At 41.9% G+C, this 17,918-nt stretch overlaps 1 protein-coding gene across 2 annotated transcripts in view; it reads right to left on the reverse strand.

Moving 5' to 3' along the window:
- Positions 1-785: 785 nt before the first annotated feature.
- Positions 786-17,918, reverse strand: part of LOC311060722 (uncharacterized protein) — a 26,734-nt gene continuing 9,601 nt past the window's right edge. The window contains exons 9-21 of one of the 2 annotated variants that reach the window (XM_084079023.1): positions 16,871-16,987; positions 15,618-15,776; positions 14,830-14,895; positions 13,718-13,947; positions 12,379-12,458; positions 10,448-10,528; positions 8,208-8,288; positions 7,249-7,353; positions 6,352-6,475; positions 5,445-5,540; positions 4,053-4,107; positions 2,996-3,055; positions 786-1,500 (exon numbers count right to left, since the gene is read on the reverse strand). In XM_084079023.1, coding sequence (XP_083935149.1) covers position 1,500; positions 2,996-3,055; positions 4,053-4,107; positions 5,445-5,540; positions 6,352-6,475; positions 7,249-7,353; positions 8,208-8,288; positions 10,448-10,528; positions 12,379-12,458; positions 13,718-13,947; positions 14,830-14,895; positions 15,618-15,776; positions 16,871-16,987 — 1,255 coding nt within the window. In that variant the 3' untranslated portion in view covers positions 786-1,499. The remainder of the gene's footprint in view (positions 1,501-2,995; positions 3,056-4,052; positions 4,108-5,444; positions 5,541-6,351; positions 6,476-7,248; positions 7,354-8,207; positions 8,289-10,447; positions 10,529-12,378; positions 12,459-13,717; positions 13,948-14,829; positions 14,896-15,617; positions 15,777-16,870; positions 16,988-17,918) is intronic. The other variant, XM_084079024.1, reaches the window with a different exon arrangement.

Consider the following 17,918-nt stretch of genomic DNA (forward strand, 5'->3'; position numbering starts at 1 on the left):
ATCACTCATAACCTTGCACTTTATACAGATAAGCATGTGTTCTTTAACCACACAGTATCTCTACTCTGGGCAGGTCACTCAGAATTGATGAATATTCGGTGTAAAATAGGGAAACATTTTCAGCTTGTAGATTGGCTATTTTCCCCATTTGATGTACAACAAAGTAGTGGAGGGTGTAAGTAGTAATAACAGTAGTTATTACATATATTCGCTTCCATACTCTATGTGTGAAGGGAGCGGAAATGCCACATTATAGCGGTTTTCACCTCAACTTCCCTTTTAGGCAGTGTTCATCTTCATCTCAGATGTAGCCTAACAGTTTATCAAAGCACAATAATTGCAGGATACATTTATTTTAAGTGACATTTTTTTGCTGCCTAACGAACTGCTTAAGAGGCTTAATTTACCACAAACTACTACAGCAGAGGTCTTCAACAGGGGGTGCTCAGAGTTACTACAGGGGGTCCGCCGATCTTTATGTGATTTTTACATTACACTTCAACCAAGCATCCCTATTCTGAGGAGACAGCACTGAGGAGACGGCACACAAAGCCTCGCGCTGCGAGGCGTTGTGCGCTTGTAGATCTGCTATTTTCCTAAGTGGTTTGGTATAGGGGGTAAAAAAGAGTGAGAGTACAGAAAGTACAGAGTGAAAGGTCAGGTTTACTAAGTATTGTTTAAGTGCATGGTTAAATGTCTGGAAATACACATCAACATGAATCCAACATGATAGTGTTGTGAAACAAGTCTATAAAGCTGCCCATGAAATTGTGCTCAAAAGGCGATTTATTTAAACATTTTATTAAACAACATTATGTATTCACCAACAACAAACAATCTAACAAGTACAGTAAATGACAAAACAACTTTGTAGAAAAACAAGAAAATACAGCCTTTTAAAAGTGCAAAAATATTCAACCTTCACTTCAACCATTTTCAACCCCATCTTCATACAACTCACCTTCAAATATATTAGTGCTCATTACCGTTGATTAAAGCTGGCACAATTTCCATCTACTCGCTCCCGCGTCTCAGAGGCGGGCCGTGGACAGTTCAGAAACACCACCACAATGACATCATAGGCGTGGATTCCAAGCTGTAATGGAACCTCGTTTCAAATAAACCACCGACGACGACGACGTCACTGGTAGGCAGCGTTTCTGAGCCGTCCACAGCCCACCTCCGAGACACCAGAGCGAGGAGACAGTAACGCCGCCATCGTATAATGAGCGCCAGTGAGGTCCGATTATTATGAAAGATGCGGTTGAAAATGGGATCGATGCAAACTCGCGAGCTTGTAGGTCCCGCTAATTTCTTCATTTCTGCCCCAGAGCTCTCTCTCTCCCACTTGCACCCCAGTCCAATATTCCACAGGAGACTGGGAGGTACTATGGTGGGTGAGGCTTTTCTATGTGAGGCCACCGTGAACAGGCTGGGTGAAGTGTCTCACTGTACCATCAGGGACCGACGCTTCCAGGGGCAAAGGAATCAAGCAGCCATCTATGGACAAAACAACAGACACCATTTATTTCAGCACACATACCGTACTTGTAATGGACATATGGCTAATAATGATAGACATAACAGTAATGCAATCAGGGTTGGTTGCCTCCGTTTTTTGATACACACATCCACCACCCAATTAACGGGATACACCGTGCACACCAGGTAGCAGTGATGTTTAATAGTCCGGCAGCCGCCGAGGTGGGAAATGTGGTCTATAGTTTGTTTTATTTATTGGTCAAAAATGTTGTCTATATAGCCTACATACATTCATGAAACCACCTGCTGACCAGCATTGGGCAATTATTTCTATATAGGGGGGTATATGTGACCATAACTCTGCATTACAGAAATAGACTACATTACAGAAATAGACTACATTTCAATAATAAGTGAATAGAAAACAACATTTCTGGGTCCAACACATTTCCAGTAATCTATAGGCATAGAAACTTCGTTTCTAAGAGTTGAGTGTTGAGCAATTAGCATAAAATGGTTAATAAAATAACCATTAATTGGCCAATTAAAGCCCAACAGGACCGAATGGGGGGTATACTCTTTTTTTAAAGGGTGGTTTCAGGTCTTTCCATGCCTTAAATTACCAACTGCTGACCTTTGAGCATTTTTCAGAATCAGGTAACTTTATTAGAATACATGGGAATGATAGCTGTGCTGTACCTCCAAAAATCCATCTTGCTGATATTTTAATACGTAGAATAAGTAGAATCCCTGGAACAAAATATTTTACAAACGTTTTTAAAAAAACATATATTTTTAGATAAGAGTCGCACAGATTTTCACAATTTTTCAAAAATAGCAAATCTACAAGCTCATATCTGATATTTTTGAATAGCCACGGAAATCTTAAAATGACACTGATGCGGTCCCGGTCTTAATGGGTTAAAATAGTGGCGAACTAGCCAGATGCATGGAGAACCAAAGATGACTGCAGACAGCACTGGAGAGGTAAGGTCACATATCACTGCCCATCTTTCGCCGCGGGCTGGAAACCCACCTCTTCAGGAAACACTATCCTACCTCTTTGTCTTGCGTACTTGTTGTTAACTAGTTGTACGAACTCTTGTTTTATTATTGTATTGTTTTATTGGATCTCGATACACTTATTTGTCTTAGCTTTGCCATTTTGTCTCATCTGTTTATGAAAGTAGGTAGCTGATATATTGCACTTTTACTTTAGCGCTAGGTATACTCCTAGTTGCTTGTTTTAGAAGAGAATGCACTTAAGACTTCTGGTGATTAGTAGTTTCGTTCCCTACCTATGTTGAATGCACTTATTGTAAGTCGCTTTGGATAAAAGCGTCTTCTAAATGACTAATGTTATGTAATATAACCCCCTCTAAAAAGAAAAGCCCAATGCTGACAGCTGTTCAGCAGGTGGTTTCATGGATGCATGTATATAGACAATATTTTGGACCAATAAAATAAAACACATTTACCACTTGCCGGACTATAATGGGATACACTCACTTACCAGTGTTTCATGGTTATGTTGACAGACAGTGACGGGTAAAAGTAACTCAGAGGATGAGGCCTAAGGGAACAACATCACATCACGGTTATTATATTTTATTTAACTTTCAAACATGTTTGGGGTCATTTTAATGTCTACTCAGGCTTTTGTGAGCACGGCCCCACTACAAACTACATTTTAACCATGATAGAATCATTAAAAACACCACCCTAGGTTCTGGCGACTGATATCGTCCTTCTAATACGTGAGGGGGCCATGTTTTTCCAATTACTTTTTTCCCCCCATTAAACAAAAAAAGATTTCCAAAAACATTATAAAATATTAATGAAAAAAGAAACCCCCACCCCCACGCATTAGAATGACAAGATCAGTCACCGGAACCAAGGACGGGTGTTTTCAATGAATCTAACATGGTTGAAATGGAGTTTGAAGTTACAATGGCTTTGTTTAGGAAGGGGGCGCGTCTGATAAAATTAATATCAAATATCTAAATACTGAATAAAGCAAACTATAAAACTTTTTGGGGTGCTCAAAAAAACTTGAGCAAACATGTTTGAAAGTGAAATATCCCTTAACCCTTTAAGACCTGGAACGCATCTGTGTCACTTTAGATTTCTTTGGCTATTCAAAAATAGCAGATATACAAGCTCATAGCACGGCACAGAGTGCCGCGCTATGAGCTATGGCCACGGAACCCCATCTCAAAATATTTTGTTCCTGGGAGCCCCCAGAAGTAAAGCTTTGAGGCTTTAAAATATATATTCAAAGATTTTCATGATTTTTCAAAAAATAGCAGATCTACAAGCTCATAGCGCGACACTCAGTGCCGCACTATGAGCTTGTATATCTGCTATTCTTGAATAGCCAAAGTACAAAATAATGGTTAAAGTGGTTACACAGAGGCGTTCCCGGTTTTAACGGGTTAAATTAGTTTCATCAATGTTCTGTAGGTTGGCTCGCATATTAGGAAGACGGGATGAATGAGAACGTTGTTGGAAAACTCAATGAAAAGCAGACAGATAAATGAATTAATGGTGTGACAAGCTGAGGGACTTACAGGAGCCACTGGGGCGAGGCGTTCGCAGCGTCGGCCTGAGCTGTGCCGCCGGCGGCTACAAAAGGAAAAGAAGTACAGTTACAGCATGAATCAATGGGTTCAGTGGCGTGCACAGACATTTTGAGGGGCAGGTGCTCAAGTAAATTTTACTTTTTTTTGTTTACTTGGTCTGCTCTTTTTTCCCTCTACACCTATACCTCTTTGTCAAAAATAGCCGATCTACAAGCCCACAACGCCTCGCAGCGCGAGGCGTTGTGGGCTTGTAGATCGGCTATTTTTGGCTAAAGTTCTCCTCAGAAAAGGGATGCTAGGTTTCGAGTGGTTATGGTACAAAGAAAAATCATATCACATAAAGATTTGGCGGACCCCCTGTAGTAACTCTGAGGACCCCCTAGGGGTCCCGGACCCCCTGTTGAAGACCCCTGCTGTGCCCTTTTTTCAAAAGGGCACTTCTGGTCAAGAGGGAAAAGGGCAGGTGCTCTAGCACCACCTAGAGTCTATCTGTGCACGTCCCTGAATGGGTTGTACAAATATCTATCAATGTAAAAACATGTTATAAAAATAAAAGAACTAGACAGTATGAAGACGACGAATAGGAAAGGATTTGACTTTGGAGTCATCTCTTTTTTGTTTTCTATACATGTTTAATTGTTGCTTGTTTAGTTCTGGGTTTTGGTTTTATTTAAATTCGCATTTTAGTGCATGTACTGGTTGTATGTGCCGATCATCAACTATACATTTTTAAAACTGAATACGGGGCAGGTATTAATAAAAATGTATTCTTCCTGCTCTTTTTCGCTCATGGTGTATTAGATTAAATGAATTATTATCCTCTGATATGAATTGTATATACCGGTACAGTAATACACTACCATGTGCGAATGAAAATCTTGATTTTTTAAAATATATATATATACACACACACTTTTTTTTAAAGCAAACATTTTTAACTGAAATCTTTGCATCTGGGGGGGTCCCTGGAACAAAATATTTTGAGGGTCCGCAGCCAAATACATATCCAAAAATGTTCTCTAAATCCTAACAGTAGGTTGCTATAACAGTGGCGCTTCAACTTTTCCATGTCAAGGTCCTCACAAAATGATATGCATTTGGCCGCGGACGCCCATCTCCAGCCAAACTATTTTGTTCCAGGGACCCCCAGCAATTGGAGTTAACCAATTGATGAGCTGCAAGCTTGTAGATCTGCCATTTTTGAATAGTCAACATATAAATGTATGGTTGTTGAGAAGATTGTATAAAGAAGTTGAGATGATTGTGACGCTATATATATTAACCAATTTGGCTGGGACCCCCTGGTACCCTCCCATGGACCCCAGGGGGTCCCCGGACTCCACATCACGCCGCCGCCAAGAATTGATTTAATTTTCCCACCTGCACATCCAGTCCAGCGCTGGTGGGTCCGCAGCCCTTGGTGATTTTTGCAGATCTTGCCGCAAACACATACAGTGTTTGTCGCGTCATGTGATACTGTATAATTTGAGAGAAAGAAATAAAAACATTGTCAAAGACATTAAACAATGCTCTGTTCTCTCCAAGTAGTCTCACGAGGCCAGACACTATTCCACAATCTCCGAATGCTATATATCGTCTGGAACTAGGGCTGGGAATCGTCTGCCATCTCACGATTCGATTCTTGGGGTCACGATTCAGTTTTTTCCGAAACAAACGATTCTCGATTAAAAAACGTTCCCCCCCCCCATTCAGCCCAGAACTCGCCACTTCTCAATTATTTCATTATACAAAAATACTGGAAAAATAATGGATTTTTTTTTTTTTAAAGATTGGAAAATGAGAATCGATTCTGAATCGTCCAACATGAGAATCGCGATTCCCCACACCACTATCTGGAACTACACATCCCAAAATCCGAGAACGGAAGCAGTCATCCGTTCGTCGTTTCCGTGCACGAAAACATATTTTAAAATACCTTCACTCCATTTTAGAATTACCATTTCTGATAAGCAGCAAGCTATTTTTTAAAGCGAACGTTTTGTAACTCAATTCTTTGCTTCTGGGGAGGTCCCTGGAACAATATTATATTTTGAGATAAAAAAAAAAAAAGTTTAGGATTTAGAAGACATTTGTAGAATGCCCAGAAGCAAAGATTTGAGTTACAAATATTCGCTTTAAAAAAAATATATATACACACACACTTATCTACAATCTCATAGCGCTTCTATATCTGCTATTTTTTGAACAGCCCAAATAAATCTATAAAATGACAGATGCTTTCCCGGGGGCCATGCTGCTTCCATCTATGGCCAAAATGAAGACGCACCTGCAGGGGTTGGGGGGGTGCTCTTCTGCAGCTCCTGGAGGAGCCCCTTCATGAAGGAGAGGTAGATGTCAGGGGAGTAGGACATCAGGCTCTCACAAAGCCACTGGAAGGCCCACTCGTTCTCCTGCAAGGGTGGGAGAGACAACCAGGGCCAAATTGATATGTATTGCCAGGTTAAGTACTTTAGCTTGATACAAGACTGTCATAAATTATCATTATCACATAATCAGCGAAATGGCACAGATTACGCAGGGGTAACATTTTTTTTAAAGGGGTGTATAAATATAATCACCGCAATAAAAGTTGCATATTTCCGTGCAAAATATGCAGGGCTTGCATGATTTCATAAACCCTGCATTTTTCCACATTTATAAGTTTATAAAGTCGTCACCTCACCCGTTCGTTCACGTTCTCACACACACACACACACACACACACACACACACACACACACACACACACACACACAGAAGGAAAACAAACCGTGGTGTTCAAATAATATTTCAACTAGGAACCCCCCCAAAAATAATAATATTTGGAAGGGACCCCAGTTCAATGACTATTATTTTGACGGGGTCCCCAGTTCAAATATTATTATTTTCGGGGAGTCCCCAGTTCAAATATGATTTTGGGAGGGTCCCCAGTTTTGGGAGAGTCCCCGGTTCAAATATTATTGGGGGGGGGTCCTCAGTTTTGGGGGAGTCCCCAGTTTGGTTGAGTCCCCAGTTCAAATATGATTATTTTGGGGTTCAAATATGATTATTTTGGGGTTCAAATATGATTATTTTGGGGTTCAAATGTGATTTTTTTGGGCGGGGTGCCCAGTTCAAATATTTTGGAGAGGCCCCCAGTTCAAATGTGATCATTTTAGGGCTGAGGTCCACTGCAGTGAGGTACCTTGAAGGTGTTGACTACAGGGATTGCTGGCTCTAGTGAGCCGCTGGCGATACGCATAGCCAGAGCTTCGGTCATCAACAGCAGGAAGCCCTGGCGTGGATACTCCTGTAAACACAAACACTTTGTTTTTTTTTATCACGATAAACGATAACGATTATCATCCTATCCCTAATACACACAATTGCATCGTGGAGATTTTAATTTATCGTGAAATTGTCCTCCGTCATAACACTAGGAATTAGCTTTCGTCAGTGGTGGAAAAAGTACACAAATGTTTTACTTAAGTAAAAATATCATTACTGCAATGAAGAAGTACGCCGTTAGAACCGAAAGCCCCGAATTAAAAAATGACTTGAGTAATAGTACAAAAGTGAGAAAGGAAAACCGGTGCGCTTCCTCTGGATGCCTTCTTTGTTTAGGCAGTGGGTGCTCAGCTATGTAAATAAATCAAGATGTGAACGAGCGTTCACATCTCAATAAAATGAGAAACCACATCTGAGCCACTGTCTTGCAATTTTTATTTTGGAGTGCCGCTTTTTCCACTTAGGTGGTTTTCTTTTAATAGTACAAAAGTATTGGTATCAAAATGTACTTAGTACCAAAAGTAAAAGTACTAAAATGTTTGAAAATAGCAGATCTACAAGGTCGCAACGCGTTGTGAGCTTGTAGATCGGCTATTTTCAAATGGCCTATGTAAAAAATAGGGTTGACGTGGTAAACCTATGCTTTATTATGTAATAATTCATATCTACAAAGTAACTAAAGTTCAAAATAATTGTAGTGGAGTAAAAGTAAGATATTTGCCTCCGAGATGTAGTGCAGTAGAAGTAAAAGTATAGACAATTGGAAATACTCCATTAAAGTAAAAGTACCTCGAAATTGTACTTGAGTACAGTACTTGAGTAAATGTACTTAGTTACTTTACACCACTGGCTTTCGTTGAGCTGCAATTTCAGTACCTGGACCAGGGCCGATGGGAAGCAGATGTTGTCCATGTGCGTTGCCCTGTTCAATTCCTTCCTGGCTATCGTCCTCGCATCCTAAACACCCGGGATGGGAGAAAAATAACGTTTATACAATATATACTTATATATTATAATAAGTTAGTATACATAATTATGTATTATTTGATGTGGGACTGGGCAATTAATCGAAGATGTATCAAAACTTATTCAGAACCAATAAGACACTTATCATCGAGAAGCAAGGTCTTCATATATTTTTTTTTTCCTTATACATCAGTTGAAATCATAAATCTTCTCTTCTGGGGGTCCCTGGCACAAAACCTTTTCAGACGGGGGGTCCGCAGCCAAATGCATATCAATTTGGGGGTCCTTGACTTGAAAAACTGCTGTAAACAACCAATTTGGGGGTCCTTGACTTGAAAAACAACTGGTGTAAACAACCAATTAACGACAAAACTAGAAAAAGTGCTCCTCAGAGCACAAGTCTCCCCCAGGTCAGGTAGATTATTGTGGCCTCCTGGTGGCGCTATAATAGGCCAATGTGAAAAGGGTGCCATTTCTTCTTAGGCCTTGCACGGCAATCGGACACTGCATTCAATGGGAAATTTTCACAAAAATCACACCGTGTGTGAAGGAAGCGGTGCCTTTGGGGCGGGCCTTAACTCATTTCAGTTCGTCCCTATTGGTGGTCTGAGTCCACTTACCAAATTTGTACTTGATAGCATGCTGCAAACTGAATGATGGCTGTTTAAAGCCCAGCCAATGGGCAGACAGAGGGGGCGGGGCTTAAGTAATGACAGTTAGTCCCTATTGCTGGCTTTAGTCCATGTACAAAATTTGTACTCCATAGCATGCTGCGAACTTGAGTTATGGCTGTTTGAAGGCCAGCCAATGGGAAGACAGAGGGGGCGGGGCTTCAGCAATTCATGCTGGTCCCTATTGGTGGTCTAAGTCCACATACCAAATGTGGACTTGGTGGCATGCTGCAAACTGGAGTTATAGCTGTTTAAAATTCCGTGCTCATCCCGTGCTCATACGGGCGCTGGGGGTCCCTGGACCCCTCTTTGATAACGTCATCAATTCATGCTCGTCCCTATTGGTGGTCTAAGTCCACATACCAAATTTGGACTTGGTGGCATGCTGCAAACTGAAGTTATAGCTGTTTGCTTCTTTGCCGTGCTCATCCCGTGCTCAAACAAACGGCCCGTGCTCAAACAAACGGACACGCAGACAGAGTCAAACGTAGAGCGGTTGGCACCGCTAAAAATGGCATGCTGTGTTCATGATTTGAGGCATTTTGTTCGAAATTAACCAATCCTGTAAACTTTGGAAGCCAATTTTAGCCAATCAGGATGGCATATGGAAAATCAAACAGATCCGTGTTGATCACATGGCTATGGAGATACTGTGTACCAATTTGCGCGTTTTTTGGACAAAATCTGTAGGAGTAATATCAAAACATTTGTTTAGCAAAAGTCTGCCTCATGGTGGCGCTATGACAGGTTGAACTGAAAAATGTGGGGCAGAGGTTCTGCTGTGGCATCCAGGGAGTGTGTGTGTGCAGTTTCACAGCGACCGGGTGAACGGTGGCGGAGATTAGCTGGTCGAAGACAGACGGACGGACACACGGACGGACGGACGGGGGGCAAAACATACTCTCTCGCCATGCCTTTTGGCCTGGCGGAGACAATAATGAGAAAAGTGTTCTCGTCTTAACCCATTAAAACCGGGAACGCATCAGTGTCATTTTAGCGTTTGATTTAAAAAAAAATAGCAGATATACAAGCTCACAGTGCGTCACTTCATGCCGTGCTATGAGCTTGCAGATCTGCCATTTTTTTCAAATTGTGTATATATACATTTTCAAAGCAAACATTTTAAACTCAAATCTTTGCTTCTGGGGGTCCCTGGAACAAAATATTTTGAAATGGGGGGGGGTTCTGCTGGCAAATACATATCGTTTTGGAGGTCCTTGACGCCACTGATTTAGCAACATACCAGTATTTTATTTTTCTTCAGAAAACTGTTAGGATTTAGATACCTTCGTAGAATGAGCCTCAGGTCATTATGTGTTAACCCATTAAGACCGGGGACGCATCTGCGTCTCATTTTAAGATTTCTTTGGGCTATTCAAAAATCTTGAAAAAATATTTTCCAGATTTTTTAAAAAACTGTTGAGATTTAGATTTTTTTTAAGAATCACCTCAGGTCATTATGTGTTAAGATGGATCTACCTGTAGATATTGATGGCTGGGTTGCTCCAGGGGGGCACATGTCGTGTTGACCATGCTGAGAAGAGCCTCCCAACAGGCAGACTGGAAGATACAAAAAAAAAAAACACATTAGCAGCAAGGTCACACACACCTTGTAGCAACAATGCCATTCATCATGGGAAATACTTGTATGACAGTTATGAAAAATCTCCTTACCTTTTGGTAAACATGTTTTATACAAAATGTAATTATGCAAATTAAAGGATTGATGCATTACATCATGTTTGCCTTGCTTACTGTAAATCGCTCTGGATTAAGAGTCTACTAAATGCCTAAATAGTACATTGATATGTGCGATCATCATTAGGCCAAATATGACATTATTTCAGACATATTGAAACTAGTGTAAGCCATCTTACTCAATTTCATCAGCTGTTCATTTAGGTGTTTTTTTTGCTACACCTTAACTCATTCACTGCCTGAATTATTTCTGGCCGCGTTTGCTCACTGCCAGAGATTTTTCATTGAAAAAAAAAAAGTACTCAGGAGCCGAGATACAGAATTTTTAAGTTTTAAGTTAACAAGGAAGTGGATGGGAGTCTAGATCTTCGATAAATCATATCTCCTTGGTCCAAAAAATAAATATATATATATATATATATACATATATATATATATATATTTGTTTTTTTAAAGTCGTTTTAGTCGTTCTAGGCAGGCATGGCTTATGGGACAAAAGTTGTTTTAGTCGTTCTAGGCAGTGAATGAGTTAAGATACACCTTCAGGAGGCTGCAATTTGAAAATGGCCCCCGTCAAAGTCTTAACTTACCCCCTCCCCACCCCCCCGCATTTTTCCTCTCTTGTACACATTTTTCACTCTTCATACCAGTAACCTGTAAGCTGATTGTATGACGTTCTGTATAGTAGTGTGTATATCTGTCTGTCTCTTATATGTCATCATGATTTGTGTGCATGGGGATCTCATCTTAAACAAGCTCAGTGCTTAATGAGTCTTCCAGTTTAGTTTAGACCTTGTATTGTGAATTTGTACTTCCATGTACTGTTGTTCTCATGTCTTACTAAATAAAGTACATCAATCAAATGCTGCCCCAACCCTGTGGAATGCATTCCCCATTACTTTCAGAGGAGCCCCCTCACAGGCTTCAATGCGGCTTTCCCCTGCTAACTGTCTTTTTTATGTCCAATGTATTTGTATTTAAGTTCATAAAGTTAACATAAGTAACTAAATGCATTTGAAATGAAATAAAAATGTCACTTTTCAGGATTCCAACAAAAAAAAATAGCCAATACAAATTATGGAATCCAATTCAAAAATAGCCGATATACAAGCTCAAAACGCGTCGCAGCGCGACGCGTTTTGAGCTTGTAGATCGGCTATTTTTGCTACTTTTGTGTGATATAGAATGGCGAAAAAATAAAAATACAGGCAAGACAGTATATGCAATGTAGTCTGGGAGACTTCGCCTCAGAGCCTGGACAGCAGGGGCGCGGCCACTGCGTTCCGATTCAAATCAATAGCCAATGAAGAAAAGGGGGCAGGATCCACATGCAGTGGGTGTTGCATTTAAATAGGAGCGACGAGAAGCAATTTCTCCTTGAGAAATTGCGGCCGCCGTTGTTGTGTACAGCTGTTTGCCTCTCGTCTGACTGTTTAGACGAGTTGCACAGCTCTCAGACCGGTAAGAGGCGTGTCCACTCAAGATTCTGAGCGTAAGTTACATCCCGTACACAAATACCAGGGCTCTGGCCCAGAAGTTTCCTCGCCCCTCCCGTTTGTATGCGAGAGCTGGCGAAAACGTCTGGGAACTCAGATTATATGCAATGTGGCCCTCTGGAGTGAGTGTGGAAATATAGTGGCCCTCTCCATCATCAAAGTTGCATCACCCCTGTGCTATATACACATTTGATATGTTATTATTAATAGACTCACATCATTGTAGATGTCCTTTTGAATCTTCATCACTCTGAGGGCAAACCCCACCAAGCGGGTGTGCAGCCGTGGCACTGCACCTATAGGGAAGAGTCATGTAGGTCAGTGCGGGAACATTTAAAGGAGTAGTTCACCCTTAACCCATTCAAACCGGGAACGCATCTCTATCTGTCGTTTTTAGATTTCTTTAGGTTATTCAAAAATAGCAGATCTACAAGCTCACTTTGCTTTTAAATGAAATAATCCCAGACTATTAAGATTTTATGGAAGATGCTTCTGAACATATGGCTGGTTTGACCACTTTAAATGCTCTAATCTTAATATAATAACCGTAAATAGCCTACAATGCTTGTAGATCGGCTATCTTCGCTGTGCCACATGCTTCCATAGAATACATGCTGGATTTTTATGGAATCCAAATGGCTGACATCAGTCGTGGCGACTGACAACTTTAATCCATGGGGGTCCTTGAGGGGCTTCTAGGGGGTCCCCCGCAAACTTTAGTTCATATAAGGATCGAAATGAAAATAACAGATCTACAAACTCATAGACATGCATGTTGTTGTGAGCTTGTAGATCTGTTATTTGCCACCAATAAAAAAAAAAAAAAAATAGTATTCTTGAAACATTTTAACACTACTAATCTTGTATGGGGGTCCCTGGCAAAGAATATTTTACAAAGGGAGCTCCACTGATCTAATTCTTCCCCCGAGTCGCCACTAATATGGGGAACACTCTTAACTCCTATCTGTGCTTCTGGGGGTCCCTGGAACAACATATTTTGAGATGGGGGTGCCAAGGCCAAATACATATACATTTTGGGAGTCCTTGACATGGAAAAGTAGGAGCACCACTGATATAGCAACATACGGTTAGGATTTAGACAACATTTTTAGATATGCATTTGGCCACGGACCCCCAGTTTGACATGCATTAGAGGCTACAGACCCCAATTTAATGGCATTTCTATCACTTGGACTGCAATTTATATTGTAAAATCTATGTCAATTTAACTGTGTGTACAAATGGAACCAAATGGACCCGCTAGGGTCCATTTGGACACTCTCAGAGTTAGACCCATAAGGGTCCATTTGGTTCCTATCCATCATTTAGCTGGGGACCCCCTGGAACCCCCTCAAGTACCCCTGGGGGTCCCCGGACCCCACTTTGAGAACCAATGGTTTATACTACACACACACACACACACACACACAGATTTGCAAAAGTGTATGATCAAAATAAAATGGCAGATACACAAGCTCATAGCACAGTTATGAGCTTGTATATCTGCCATTTTTGAATAGCCAAAGAAATCTTAAAACGTTTTTAAGAGTCTGACCTGTGATCCTCTCCCACTTGGCGGCGGCCAGCGTGGCCTGTGTGGGCAGCGCGGCGGTCAGCACGGGCGCCGTGCCCGTCTCCAGGATGTGGAGGTACAGCTGGAAGTAGAAGGGCGAGAGGCGGAAGGTGGGGCATTTCCGCGAAGACACAAAGAACTGGTTCATGGCCTCCCCCAAGTCACCGGTCCAGCACAGGTACAGCGGGAGGAGGTCCGTCACTTCCAGGAGTCTGCACGACAACAAAGACAAAAAAAGAAAATGGAGTGAACGTGAGCACAGCTTCTGAACCATTCTTTAGCCCAGGGGTCTTCAACGTTTTCAGGCCAAGGACCCCTTGGCTGAGAGTGAGATAAAGCAGGGACCCCCGCCCCATTATATATTGTATAAAATACTTTTTTCATAGATTTCATAGGCAGCTTCATAGACTTGTTTCACAGCAATGTCATGTTGGATTCATGTTAATGTGTATTTCCAGACATTTAACCATGCACTTAAACATTACTTAGTATACCTGACCTTTCACTCTGTACTTAACCTGCTCTTTTTCCCCCCTATACTAAACGACTTTGCCGAAAACGCCTCGCACAACGCCTCGCAGCGCGAGGCGTTGTGTGCTTGTAGATCTGCTATTTTTGTCTAAAGTTCCCCTCAGAATAGAGATGCTTGGTTGAAGTGGTTAATGTAAAAATCACACAAAGATTTGGCGGACCCCCTGTAGTAACTCTGAGGACCACCTAGGGGTCCCGGATCCCCTGTTGAAGACCTCTGCTTTAGCCCCATGATCACTGAACTAAATATTGGACCCGGTCGCCACAAGCCACACAATCTTCCCAAGATTTTCATACTAAAATGGCTTTTTTCAGAAAGACAAATCAGGAGAAAATCGACTTTATCGACCTTTCTCTGTCCCAGCATCAAACTCTCGCGGAATCTAGGCACCAGTAAACATCGGACGTTCGCGAGGCGGCGCCCACTTAACACATTGGGTGCCAAAACCCAATGTGTTGATGGAGAGTGGCCCTCTCCATCATCAAAGTTGCCCACCCCCGCCCTAGGCCCCCCATTACCCTCTGTACTCAGATAAAATGGCTTTAAATGAGATGTGTAAAACCTTGTTTGCTGTTCCTGGGGTCCAGAACACAACACGACCCGCAGGTAGCGACACAACTCCCGGAACCTGAGAACACACACATACAACAACCGTTACACAGGCATTCAGCATTAACATCACACCTGAGAACATACAACTGTTACACAGATTAACCCATTATCTCTTTAACTGCCAGAGTAAAAGCGTAACAGTGTTTGCGGGGCTTGAATCCGCAACTAAGTGAAACCACCTTCCAGGGTGGAAATCTTTGAGAACGTGCAGCCTCGCGGCTCCATCTAAACGTGCAATACATGGGAATCCGCAAAACGGGTGACGTTATGTTTCATGTAGGCAGAGCCGTAGAACCACTATTGCCAGATCCTGTGAGAGAAATAAGCAGCCGGTTCTATGAAAACAAGCCCAAAAGAAGAGACTAGGCTACATGAGCACTACAGTACATTGGCTATTTGAAAATAGCCGATCTACAAGCGTTGCGACGCTTTGAGAGCTTGTAGGTCTGCTATTTTCAAAAAGATCTTGAAAAAAAAAGTGAAATAATATTGCGTCTCTGTGTAAATGCAAAATAAAAAGTGACAACGCAGCAGCATTTTGTCGTTTTTCTGTTCTGATTATTGCCATGTAAACGTGGCCTTAGCATATAATACCTGTGCTGGTTCTGCAGGCATTATTAGTGTATATACCTGTGCTGGTTCTGCAGGTATTATTAGTGTATATACCTGTGCTGGTTCTGCAGGTATTATTAGTGTATATACCTGTGCTGGTTCTGCAGGTATTATTAGTGTATATACCTGTGCTGGTTCTGCAGGTGCTGCACTCGCAGAAGGATCACAGGCAACTGCTCCACCAGGGTGTCTTTCTTGCCTTTTGTGGCCTTGTAGACCCCCGACACATTCTGCCCCCTCAGCACAGACACAAGGAGCATGTCGTTCCAAGAACGCAGGTTCAACCTACAGCAAGCACACACAGTAAAAGTATCAACACTGCAATGTAGAAATACAAGTAGTACTGGTATCAAAATATACTTAACCCTTTAAGACCTGAGGCCATTCTTTAAAATGTTTTCTAAATCCTAACAGTTTTTTGAAAAAAAAATCAAAAACATTTTTTTCAAAAATAGCAGATCTACAAGCTCATAGCGCGGCACTCGGTGCCGCGCTTTGAGCTTGTATATCTGCTATTTTTGAATAGCCAAAGAAATCTAAAGTGACACAGATGCGTTCCAGGTCTAAATGGGTTGAAGTACCAAAATCACTCATTATGCAGAATGTCCCATTTCACAAGTTTTCAAATGTATAAAAATCTTTTGAAAATAGCAGATCTCGCGACACATTGTGAGCTTGTAGATCTGCCATTTTCAAATGGCAGTAAGCACAGTACTTTAGTTTATTTTTATACAACTAGATTCTGACAAGCGCCGGAAAAGACGCGCTGTGATTGGCCAGTAGTCACTTTGAGTGGCAGCGTGTCTTCCCGAACATGGCGCCCGCAGATAGCGACGCCCCAGAGACGGAGGAGGCGTCTACCTTTATAAGTGTGTTGTCTCTTGACACGAAACGTTTGACAACCACTGCTCTAGTGTACACTGACATAATGAATAATACTACCAATAATAACAATGTGAAAAGGGTGGCATTTCTTCCTCGGCCTAAAGCGGGAATGTGCGTATGAAATGTCACGGAAATGGCAAGCTGCGTTGATGATTTGAGGCATTTTGTTCATAACGGACCAATCCTGCAAACTTTGGAAGCCAACCGTAGGCAACTGTGTATTGATTTGCATGACGTTTGGATAAAATCTGTAGGAGTAATATAAAAAAAATAATAGGTGTTGCAAAAATCAGCCTCCTGGTGGCCCATGTGAACATTTTTGGAATTGGCATCGAGGGAGTGTGTGTGCACAGTTTCGCAGCGACCGGGCCAACAGTGCTGCAGATTAGCCGCTCGCGGACGGACAGGACACACAGACGGACAGGGTGCAAAAACATACTCTCTCGCCATGCCTTTCGGCCTGGCGGAGACATTCATAATAATAATAAACCTACTTCCACTTCAGTGCCTGAGGGAGATAAAGGAGGTTCAGGCAGTAACCCTGCAGCTTCCCGTAGAATTCAGGGCCAAAGTCGGCCAGGACCATCTGTCGCTGGACTGACGCTAGTACCCTGGGAGGAACGCACAACGGGACAGACACACACAAATAGACAAGAATGTTATTAACAAATAAAACCACTTATCAGAAGAAATTAATCAGATCAAAGGTTTTGTGCTGGCTTTTTTTTTCCCCCACTCCCCACGACACTACCGGACCCCCGTCCGTGCAATAGTGATCGTTCACGATTGATTTTTTTAAAAGAACTAGTTCATTTGGCGTGAAAGAGCTCGTTCACTTTCTGAAACGGTTACGTTGACGCGCGACGTAAAAAAAACCCCGCTCCCGCGATGGTGTTTTACACACATTAACCACTTTAGCCATTTTATACCTAGGCTATTTGAAAATAGCAGATCTACAAGCTCACAACGCGTCGCGAGCTTGTAGATCGGTCATTTTCAAATATGTTAGTACTTTTACTTTTGGTACTTTAAGTATACTTTGATGCCAATACTTTTGTACTTTTACTCAAGTACATTTTGAACGCTAGAAAACAGCGCTACTGAACGAGAACGATCATTGCCGTGAACGAAATCGCTCGCTCACTAAAATGAACCTTTTCCCCACCACTACCGTGCAACGAGCCAATATTCCATGATTTTTCAAAAGGTACAGTAAAATCGCCGCTTTCGCTGGCAAGGGGAAGGTAAGACGGATGAATGAATGAATTCCTGGAAGTGAAAGAGTTAATAGAAATAAAAATCCCCAGGATTTAGCTGAGGGCTTAGACATTTAAGTGTGAGAAACGTGTGTGTGTGTGTGTGTGTGTGTTACAGCAGTGGTTCTCAAACGTTTTCATGTCAAGGACCCCCAAATGGACACTTATTAGCCCGCGGACCCCCATTTGAAAATATACATTTTAAGGACCCCCAGTTTGACATGCATTAGGGCTACGGACCCCCATTTAATGGCATTTCTATCTCTGGGACGCCAATTCATGTTGT

Source organism: Gymnoscopelus microlampas (assembly GCF_963454915.1).
Source record: "Gymnoscopelus microlampas genome assembly, chromosome: 2".
Taxonomy (NCBI): domain Eukaryota; kingdom Metazoa; phylum Chordata; class Actinopteri; order Myctophiformes; family Myctophidae; genus Gymnoscopelus; species Gymnoscopelus microlampas.